Below are 11,479 nucleotides of genomic sequence, written 5' to 3'. Positions count from 1 at the left end.
TGTCGCGCTGTTTTTTCCAATATCTGATCCGACGCCGAAATGTCTGCCGGCAGCGTGGTTGCCGTGCTCTAGTGCGTAGTCAAGAGCCTTCAGCTCGAACGCGGCAGTAAAGCTCGCATACCGCCCCATGGTGAAACGGCGCTTTAAGGGGAGACGCTACTCGAAAACACTTTTTCGTTAGTTTTCAAGTTAGGGTTTCCAAAATTTAGCCACAGAGATATTTTTTCTTGTAGATTCCATAACTGTTATAAGATTTTGTGTAGCCTCATTACTTTTAAAGGTATTGTACATGCAATAGCAAAACAAAGGGATTTTTACTCTCGCTTTTTCGACATCAAAACTTTTGTGTAGATGTTTGTGTAATAGCTTATTATGCTTGTCATGAACTACTGTGTGCATTTAAGAGGTTAAAATTACGAGAAAAAAAAGCTGTTACTACAAAAAATGAACAGATCTGCCAAACTTCTTTTTTTCAGGGTTCCTTGTATCATTTCTTGGTATGTTTTTATTGATAATGGCTATGCATCATAAATCAGAATAGATAACGGCACTCTACACACCTTGAAGAATGTGTGTGCCAAGTTTCATCGCAATAGGACAATATTAAGGGGATGAAACTATGTGAGTGAAATGTGACCGTGGCCAAAAATTTCAAAATGAGAAAAACACGTTTGAAAGTTTGAAACCTGTTTACTAATTAGGGCGCACTTGCAAACACTCAAAAGTGTGTCTAATGCACAGGCAGTATGTCCAGGAGCTGGCCACGGTGACTAGAATTCACCCGCACTGTATGTAACTCCTTCGGGGTCCTTCCGAGCGGAGTCCTGTAGGCGAGCTCTCTTGGCCGATGTGCGGCGGTGAGCCCTCGCCTCAGTAGTCTGTTGGGCATTCATCTTCTGAATGCACCTCTTGTCGCTGTAGTCCCCCAGGGTGGTCAAGCTTGCTGGTGGTAGAACACCAAGCTCCTCCAGGACCACCTCGAAGCTTGCATGGCCCCGGTTATACCAGAGCACAGCAATGGCTGTGGCAGTCTCCACAGCACTTCGGGAAGCAAACTTTGTTTTTGGGCACAGCAGCCACACCTTGCTGTTGAGAGACTCAGCAGCGTTCTGAGTTTTCCCTCGAAGGCATCGAGCCAGCAGCTTCTCGTCAGAAAGGCGCTTGTATATGGGCAGCAGTGCCCGGCCCTGTGCCTTTGTCAGAAGTGGTGTATGCTGTGGTGCAGGCTCGCCCATTGCTTCAGCACGCTTGTGCTTGCACCACGATTCTTGGCCTGGTGGGCAGAAGTTGTGGCTACCAGCACCATCAGTGGAGCAAGAGTGAAAGTAGGACGCCCATATGGCAGTGTACATGTCCCGTAGGTTGCCTCTATTGCCCGTGATGGCAATCTGATAATATGTCTGCAGCTTTTCAATGGTGGCAGGCTTGAGCTTCTCACCTCTGGGCAGTGGTGTCGGCAATTTGCGTATGCCAGTGCCTAGGCGCTTTGCAACATGATTAGTGCAGTCCTCCTTGCAGATGGCACCTGCACCGTACACCTTGGCATCACAAACTCCGTTATATGCTTTCCTGTCGCCATCACTAAGAAATGTTGCGAAGCGAAGCGGAGTCTCATACAGCAAAGTGCGCTCCCATATCCGTAGTGCTGCTTCAGCTTCCATGCCATGAGCGGAGCTGTCGGTGTTCTTCTCACAGACAGGTCTGTGGTAGGTCTGCCAGAATTCCTCTTCAGAGCCCATGTCGTTGTGTAGACTGCAAGCGTGGCAGTAATTCGACAGCACTTCGAAATCTAAGCGCGGGCCGGTGTCCAAGGAGATAGCTGCGCCGACTCCGTTGTGGCTTTTATGGCCCCGTTTCTGCCAAGTTCCATCATACATTACGGCCACGTCACTACTATCAACCACCTGCTTTGTTACGGCTCTTGCCTGGTTCAAATTTTCGGTCACGGGCCTCATAGCAGCATCGTGAACCTTCTTGCTTATTGCCTGGAAGGTTTTGTGGTGCATGGGCTTCGCTAGTCCAACAATCGCACAAAACTGCGAAAGCTGGTCATGTCCGATGCCTATGGCACGCGAGGCTACAACAGCTTTCACATTAGCCGGGAAGCTATCGCGCGAGCTGCCGTTGCCGTAGTGCCCCACCTCCGCGCAGTCGTCAGATGCTGCGGCGGCTTCGCCGGAGGCAACACGCCTCGACGTATGTGTCGAAGAGTGAACACCAGACGCGCACTCACTGTTCTCACACCGCAACTCTAGACAGGACGACAGTCCTTTGCGCCGTTCTGCCACCTCGCGAACAACAAGTTTGTGTTCACGGCAAGACGGGCACTCCGCTCCGCCCACAAGTGCCGTCATCACATCGATGTCGCACAGCACTGCTGATGATATGCCATCATGCGCATGCCTTTGGTTCTCAAAAAACTCCAGTTTTTTTTGTGAGGCGCTGACGAAGTTTGCGGCAGCGTCGAGGCCGCCGGCGAAGTCACTGTCGCGATAGTTGCCGACGCTGGGGTTAGGCCTAGACCTCTCCGGGCCGTTCACCTTTGCCGCAGTCTGACGACGCACTTTACGACGTTTTCCCACATACTTGTTTATCGTCCGGTACTTTTTCACCTTGTACACCTGCTTTCTGGCAGGATGCATCGCGTAACTAATTGAATAAATCCTTGCGAAGTTCAGCTTGCGATGCAGAGCGGGGCCGAAGGGACAAGCGGGCACTGCGCTAGCCAATGGCGCGCTCGCTACGGCACCACGTGATGCGCCGCGCGATTCAAACGGCACGCAGGGGCGTTCAAAAAAGGATTTTTTATAGTATTTTTTTCTTTCCGGACGAGACTTTTCGAGCCTGTGTTCGAGAGAGCATGGACAACTCTAACCGCCTCAGTGATTACAAATGGCGCACGGTGCCGCTGCCTCGAGATACCGGGGCCGGCAAAATGTCGATTTTGGCAGATTTCAGCGATTTTCTAGGTCTCCGGGGCTTACTTGAGCGCATTTTTCAGTAACTTCTGACACGAATTACCGATTGAAATTTATTTCTGGTAAACATGAATGTTTAAAGAATCTAATACGACTGAAAACAAAAAAGTGAAAATTTCCGGAAAAAACGCGATTTTTCGATTCGCGTCTCCCCTTAACAGACGATCACAAAGGACACCATAAAAAAAAACTTGGTCTCAGGAAAAAAAAAAAAAACATTGCTGCGGGATGAACACAGGTCGACCAACAGGTGGTCGCTTCTGTAACAGTGCGGGATGTCAAAACAAACATGGCGGCTGGCAGAGCGAAGCACTCCGTGTAGCGGAGCCACCGCATTTTTTTTCCTTCTTTGCGTCAGTTATGGAGGTTGTGAATACGTCACGCGTGTCAAAACATTTTCTTCCATCTAAATAAGGAATGCTTTCATTTAAATCAGTAAATTTACGGCATTAGCATAGTGATGCCTGCTTTCATATCACAGAAACAATGACAGGGGCATTCAGCTAGACTTGGCACATGCCATGTCGATGTGGCAAGTTCAAGGTGCAATCATTACGCGGGGGGGGGGGGGGGAGTCGAATTCAGACGACAAAATTTAAGGGTGCGATCATTATGCGAGTGCAATCATTATGCTAGTAAATACGGTATCTATGCAGGCTAGTCGGTATTTCATTGCAATATTGGGTGTAGCATCGCGTACAAGATTGTAAGAAGAAGAGCTGACAGTAGGGGTGTTCGAATATCGAATATGAGAAGAAGAATGCCTCCACAGTGGCAATATTTTATATATCATGTTATTTGAAAGAGAAATACATAAACACAACACAAACTACTATCTGGTTCAAAACACAATGTCCAGGCTGTTGTCATTTAGTGATTTAGTGATTAGTGAACAGCTGCTTGTTGTGCCTCTTCGAAAGCCAGGAATAAGGCAACATCTTGAAGTACAAGGTCCTTTAACCACATCAGCTTTGGTTTGTTGCTCTTGAACACCGTGGACTTAAAGCGTAGATCTAAAAACATGGGCAAGCATGATTCTTTGTCCTCGGCATACAAGGGGAATCGGGTATTAATAGACCGCGTCAGCTCTTAGCAGAATCCAGTTGTGCTGCTAAAGCTGCTAGGCAACTTAGAATGCCAAAAATAATTGGTATTTGCGTCGAAAGGGACGTGTATTTGTCCACACTGGTTATGACAGTGGCATCATATAAAGGCTTCAGTGCTTGCACATATTCAGATGCCTCTTTTGATTCTGCTGAGCAGAGGCCATCAATGCTACTACTTGCCGTAGCAAGCTTCACAGACTCAGCCTCCTTCAGGTCCAAGAGGCGGGACAGCATCAGGTATTGGCTGTTCCACCTTGTATCTACATCTTGAACCAGATGAATGGGCTCTTCGCCCATCTTCCTCTGGTACTCATCCAATCTTTCTTACGCTGAAGAGCTGTGCTTGTAGTGGCCCACAATCTGTCTCCCTTTCTTGCACAGACGGTCAACTGGAGATGTGTGAGAGGTCGCATCCTGAATAGCTAGCTGCAGGGTGTGGGCGAAGCATGAACGCTCAGTCCATGGGAGCCTTCTGACCGCGGCATGCATGTTACGTCCATTGTTTGTGACGGTGTACTTTCCACAGCTGTGTGGTATTTCCTATTCTGTGCAAATCTCAAGTATTTGTGCGATGTTTTCCGTGGAATGGCTAACAGCCATGTGGCGAATATTAAGCGTGAACCGTTTAATTTTGAAACTAGGAGTGAGAAGGGGGCATGTGAAGCTCACGTAACTCTCGTTGGCGCGTGACGTCCACATGTCGCTGGTAAGGGTGTTAGCTGTTGTGCCACCTTCAAAAGCACTGCTTAGTTCAGCTTTTACTTTCTCCTTAGTATCATCGTATAAACGTGGAACAAGGGTACCTGAAAGCGTGGTGCACGATGGCAGCTGATAGTTAGGAACAGCCTCTGCCATAAGTTCCTTGAACCCGCGACCTTCAACAGCATTGTAAGGTTGCAAATCAAGCATTCCCATGGCAGCCACCTTTGTGTTAAGTACTTGCGCCCTTTTTTCCGACAACGGCTCAGTACGGCGCACAAAGTCAAGCATCCTTGACTGGTCTTTCTCTGGCACACTTGTTGTGGTCATCCGGTACTCCTTCATAGCGGTTGGATGTTGTTTTATATGGTTGACAAGCAGGCTAGTCGTATTTGTCAGTGTTTGAAATTTTGCACGGCATGTCTTGCATTGCGCCACCGATGACGATGTCTGCACAAAGTACCTCCAGATAACGCTTCTTTCTTTTCATTCCGGTGTCGCGTGTCGATCGTTTCTCCGTTTCACAGGCGGGTCGTTGTAATCTTCGCAATCTTTCATGGCACCGATTAGTGAAGTGAGTGTATCACAGGTTGTGAAAAACACTTGCATCAACCCTGCACCACATGCATCGCACACGCCGCAGCCGTAGCAGAGAACCAAAAGGAGCACTAACAATGAGCTTCGTCGATTTACCAAGGCTTCGGGCCATCAGCGCGCCTAATGCTGGCTGCATCCGCTGTGGCATCTACTATGCCAGGCTATGCTGTTCTGCTCTTGCCTTAGCTGCGACACAGGCCACAACCCTGACCCAATTTCAACCTAAACAGCAGTTAGGTAGTGAATTATACCTATTTCTGTTGTGGTGCAACTTACTGTAAGTGAACTACTCGAGTGCGTGCACATCGTAGACCGGCGCGGTCTTTCTACCGCTGTTCCTCCTAGGGAGTATAACGCGTGTTTGCCCGACCTTCGGGAATACACACATCTTCGACGTAGCTCAGAACACCGATGACAAGAACTGGGTCCGCAAACAATGCGATATCCAGAATCATGCGAGAAGCGGACAGAAAAGCAAAAAGAGCAAGAGCACGTCAAAAATTTCTATGTCTAACTCAAGATGACTGCACTGGCATGCGCCCCGCGCCGTCGGCTGCCAGCTGCCCGGAAGAAATCATTCGGACCAGAGAGTTTCCTAAAATTAACTAGAGGCAACGCCTCTATTTAGAGTTCTGCCGCATGATAAGCAAAACAGCTGCTACAGCCTTTCCCTCCTTCATTTTAGAATATTGTCAGTCGCTAGCATTACCTGTGGCGGACAGTGCAACAACGCAACATTCTGCATAGCCTCCGAAATAGTCGTGTACAGTTGCTGGTATCGAACAACATTCGACTGACGTGCCCTTATGGGGAACGTGCATTGAGCCGGTGGCGCCGCTGCGCGGGAGGGAACGAAACGAAGTGGCCTGATACGTGCAGCACCGCTCCAAGAGCTGAGCCGTGTCACGCTGGTCAAGGACCTTTCCAATGTCGCGCATGAATTGCTGCGTCGTCAACTGCGCTAATAGCTACGAGAAATGCCCTCCTGGAACAAAGTTCTTCCCTTTTCCGGGGCGACAATGCCTCGTAGACCAGCGGGAACGGTGGATTGGCAGCATACGGCATGTGAAGAAAGTGATCCTATGCATGGTTATGGAGTTCGTGTTGTTGCTAGTTCAATTTGAATTTACGCCCCACGCTAGCGAACCGGTGTTTTTACAGTACAGACGGAACCGAGTGGCAGCCGGCAAAGTGGTCTTGGGTCTGCAGTGCACATTTTGTTGGCAGAAAGTCATCGACGGATCCAGCTTCTCCTTCGTACCCTCCTGCTATTTTTCCGCCAACGCACCCCAAAACTTCGGCGATCGCTGAGGACAAGAGGTCGCGCTATGAGAGGTCAGTAGGCTTTTACCGCGTTCAACAAAAGATAAAAATTACGGCATATTCACGGGGTGAATGATGATGAATGGGCGAAGCTCCGGAGGGATTCATCGGTAAACTGTGAATCTTCCGTGTAATTCGCCCAGTCAATCATCATGTTAAGACGTGAGAAACGCTGTGTGTGTATATACACAAATCAACTTTTATTTGTTCTTAGACGATGGATGGCTTGCGATGTCCCTTCATTATGACGGCTTTATGGTCTGTGCCTTGCGCTCTCTCCGCTGTGCAGCCTTATCCATCCGGCGACTCCGAGCGCGCACCAACAGCGAACGAATTTTATTACAACGCTCCCCCTAGCGTACGTCGCCGCACTAAATCGAACGATTGCCTTCAACCAATGACACGCGCCATATGTGACATCATTCCTATTTTATAAGATCTCGCGTCTTTCATCAACTACAAGTACCGCTTTCTAGTTTATAACATCTTGCATCTTTTCATCATCAGCTACAAGTATCACCATCTAGTAAGCACTACAAGAACTAAACGAGAGGTGGCTACATACAGGAGACGGTACCGCCATCTAGTGAATACTGCAAGAACTAAACTAGAGGTGGCTACATACAGGGGACGGTACTGCCATCTAGTGAACACTGCAAGAACTAAACTAGAGGTGGCTACATACAGGCTACAGGGGACGCACAGCCCATGCCCTAAGGAGCTTCGCCCCTAATAAGTACAAGGTGCGAAGCTTTCAGCCTGTTGCACAGGCAGCTGGAAAGCCACGCGATTTGTGCAACGTCGTGGATATCGCGCGCCGCGAATGCTTCGAGAGCGATAACTTTTCGAGAGCGATAAGCAGGTAAAATGATGAAAAAGCATTCGCACAAACCTCGATGATGACGGCGTATGCTTCCTGGTTCACGTCGGCTTGTGGCACACACCGCCCTTTCATTATACTCTGTCCGACTGTGGTCTCTTCAGTCACGTCGAAAACGTGCCTTCTACGGCATAATTTGCCTCCTTTCTCTTCGTTCGAGCCTCTGAAAAACCCTGCGCTCTTTACTTTCTTGAAGCCGGTGCGCTTTATAATACCAGTAGCCATCGCGTGCACGCACGTCCGCAGAACGCGGGCGCAGCAGAAGGGGAGACGAGAATGCGTATCACGTCAGTTAACAACTCAGTGGCCACTCGTGGCACTGACGGCGCGCTGGCGCACTGCATTAGCGCGCCACCTGTAGGTGCCGCACGTTTCCTATGGGCTGCAGGTGAAAGATGCTTAGCAGACGACGTTAACGCAGTGAGCAGAGAAAAAGCGTGCAGTGTGCAGTTTCCCTTGATAACTACTGCAGACGGACAAGCAAATAACTCGTATTAGGACGAAATTGGATGCAATATGGTAAATAATAAGTTTTAAGATTGTGGAAAATATCTTGCATCGTCTCTTAAACTGTTTTTGTAGTTTCGTGCAAGAAATCGTGAAAACCTAGCTGATGTACACTGCATTGCAGCGCGAGTGCTAGTGGTGCGCACACTTGCATTACTGCTAGTACTTTCTTTTTTTATTTCAAAAGGTTTTTTTGTGCCAACTATTTGTGTTGTGGGTGTGTCCAGTCCAACCATCTACACTCGGACATGTGCTATTTTTGGCATGCCAAAGTGCAGGTCTGGTCAGCAGCGAAAACAAGACAGTGCATCTTTTCACGAGATACCGGCTAAGAGCACCTCACGCAAGCGATGGTTAACGGCCATTTTAAGAGAAGAGTAGGTGCCAAACAGTACCTCGAACTACTCTGTGGTATGTAGTCCGCACTTTCTTCCATCAAGAGTGTCGCGATTTGGTGCGCGTTCGTGAACCTGGGAGGGCCGGGGTACCCTCCAGCAGAGTGACGACCTGCTACGGCTGGTGGACGGTGACTGACCCCCGAGCGGCTGTGCTCGGCGGTGTTTATTTAGTCCGCCGTGCGCAATGTTGCCCACCGAGCCTGGTGGGGCCACTCGGGGGCGCCACATGATTGTCACACCCCTCACCCCCTAGTTTGTTTGTCCACACAAATACAAACACCTGTCAACCCGGCAAGTAGCGGTCTGGCGGTCTCCGGTGCGTCGCACTCCGCCTCAGCACGGGTGTCGCAGGTGTGGCCACATCAGGCGCTGCCTGCGTCGCTGTCGCACTGTCTGCCCGCCTTGCTGGTGTCCTTGGACTCGCAGGCGGCGTCACAGTGGTGCGAGTAGCACCAGCACCTGGTGCTGTGCTGGCATCCGTCACTGCACTTGGCTCCCTTGCCTGCTGGCTTCCTGAAGGGGCGGCGGCTGAGGTCGCCAGACGAGGCCTCACATGGTCAGCATGCCGGTGCCACGTGGTCCCGTCCGACATGCGAACGAGCAGTGACGATGCACTGGCTGGAGAGACCACGTGCCCCCCGGCAGACCAGGGTGGACCAGGCCGGAAGTTCCGGGCGAAGACCGGAGCCCCAGACTCCGACAACGGCCCAGGACGGCAACCTCGGTCAGCCACCAGCTTCTGCTTGAGCTGCTTCAAGAGCGCTGTGGACCGGAGGTCAGGGTGCGAGACGTCCAATGGTGTCTTCACCATCCGGCTCATCAGGAGCTCGCAGGGGGCACGGCCCGTGACGTCGTGGAGTGTGGTCCAGTACTGAAACAGGGCTCGGGCAACCTGCGTCCGGACATCCCCACCCTTGCTCTTCTTGAGCTTGTCTTTGACTGTTTGTACCACCCGCTCGGCAGCACCATTCGACGTGGGGTGGTACAGCGGAACCATCATCCGGCAAATGCCGTTCTTCGTCAGCCAGGCCAGATACTTCTTGCTGACGAAAGCAGGACCGTTGTTGGACACGATGAGGTCTGGCAGCCCCTGGGCTGCGAAGACTTGCCGCAACGCCGCAATGGTGGCCCCTACCGAGGGAGTGGTGACTGGCAGTACCTCCACCCACTTGGAGAAAGTGTCCACCACCACCAGGAAATAGTGGCCCTTGAAGGGGCCACCAAAATCCACAGGCAGGCGGGACCACGGCTTCTCCGGGAACGGCCAGGGGGTGATCTTCACGTGGCGCGAGGCTCGCTGGTTCTCCTGGCAGGCCTGGCAGCTCTGCACCATGCGAGCGATGTCCTGGTTCAGGCCAGGCCACCAAACATGGGACCGGGCCACAATCTTGGTCTTCTCCACGCCTGGATGGCCCGCGTGCAGCAACTGCAGGACCCTGGACCGCAGGCTCTGCGGAATCACCACCCTGGAGCCCCACAGCAGGCAGCCCTGCTGCAGGCTCAGCTCGGCGGGCTTATGGCTGTACGTCCGTTCAGCCAACTCCTCCCCTCGGGACACCGCCTTGACCACCTGTGACAGGACCAAGTCCCGGCTGGTTGCCTGCGACACTGCCGATCTGGACAGCACCTCCGGGTAAGCGTGCTCCAGCATGAACACTTCAGCAGGTTCAGGAACTGCAGCAGGCACCTCCGGCAGGGGCAGTCGGCTCAGAGCATCAGTAGGTGCCAAGTCCTTCCCCGAGCGGTAGACCAACTGGTAACTGTAGGCCGCGAGCTTCAAAGCCCAGCGCACCACTCCAGGCGACGCCTGCACTGGAACTGCCTTGTCGGGCCCCAGCAGTCCCAGCAGCGGCTTGTGGTCCATGACCGCCTCGAACCTCCGGCCCCACAGGTACTGGTGGAAGCGCTCGACCCGAAACATGAGGGCCAGGCCTTCCTTGTCCAGCTGGCTGTATCGCTGTTCTGCAGCATAGAGCCGACGGGACACGAACGATATGGGGCGTTCCTGGTCATTCTTCTCCCGGTGGGCCAGGGCGGCTCCCACACCGTACGGTGACGCATCCACCGTCAGGATGACAGGCTTGGCCGGATTGACGTGCACCAGCACTGGAGCCTTGGTGATAAGTTCTTTGCTGCGCTGGAAGGCCAAGTCCTGTTCCTTCCTCCAGGCCCACTGCTGTCCATCTCGAAGCAGAAGATGGAGTGGCTGCAGATGCGATGACAGGTTCGGCAGGAAGGTCCTGTAGAAGTTGATGAGGCCGAGGTAGCTCTGCAGCTCTTTCTTGTTCTGGGGCTTGGGCGCCTTGAGCACCGCTTCAACCTTGTGAGGTGCCGGGGCCAGGCCTGCCAGAGAAATGACATGGCCTAGGTACTCAACGCTGGGGGCCAAGAAGATGCACTTCTCCACCTTGAGCTTCAGCCCGGCATCCTGCAATCATGCCAGGACGCTGTGTAGGTTCTGCAGGTGGTCCTCGTCGTCTCTACCGGTCACCAGGATGTCGTCCAAGTACACTGCCACGTGCCTCATGCCCCTGAACAGGTTGTCCATCTCCCTCTAGAAAATGGCAGGAGCTGAGGCCACGCCGACCGGTAGGCGCGTGTACTGGAAGAGTCCCAGCGTTGTCGATATGGTCACATACTTTCGGGACGACTCCTGGAGCACCAGTTGCTGGTACGCATCTCTGAGGTTGAGCTTGGTGAACTTCTTTCCCCTGGACAGTGCCGACCAGAGATCTTCAATGCGTGGCAGCGGGTACTTCTCCACGGCAGCGACGGGTTTTTTGGTAATCTTGAAGTCCCCGCAGATCCTTACACTGCCGTCTTGCTTCAGGACGGGCACGATGGGAGCGGCCCACTCTGAAGACTTGACGGGCACCAGGAAGTCGTCTCGCTGCAACTGTTGCAGCTCCTGCGTGACCCCGTCCTTCAGGGCGAGCGGCAGGGGGCACGGCTTGAAAAACCGGGGCTTGGCTTTGTCTGGCACATGAATGC

The 11,479-nt window shown here is 52.1% G+C and overlaps 1 protein-coding gene across 1 annotated transcript; it reads right to left on the bottom strand.

The window, feature by feature from the left end:
• Positions 1-319: 319 nt before the first annotated feature.
• On the bottom strand, positions 320-2,045 carry LOC119178480 (uncharacterized). Its single transcript, XM_037429688.2, has one exon. The coding sequence runs from the start codon at positions 2,004-2,006 to the stop codon at positions 771-773; it is 1,236 nt and encodes a 411-aa protein (XP_037285585.2). The 5' UTR covers positions 2,007-2,045; the 3' UTR covers positions 320-770.
• Positions 2,046-11,479: the final 9,434 nt, after the last annotated feature.

The sequence above is a fragment of the Rhipicephalus microplus genome, chromosome 1 (genome assembly GCF_043290135.1).
Source record: "Rhipicephalus microplus isolate Deutch F79 chromosome 1, USDA_Rmic, whole genome shotgun sequence".
NCBI classification, from domain to species: Eukaryota; Metazoa; Arthropoda; class Arachnida; order Ixodida; family Ixodidae; genus Rhipicephalus; species Rhipicephalus microplus.
Note: the sequence above shows the minus strand (reverse complement) of the source record. Positions and strands in the feature narration are given on the sequence as shown.

Excerpts from the sequence above, each read along its gene's own strand:
- LOC119178480 (XM_037429688.2), bottom strand. The coding sequence starts at position 2,006 with ATGCACCACAAAACCTTCCAGGCAATAAGCAAGAAGGTTCACGATGCT.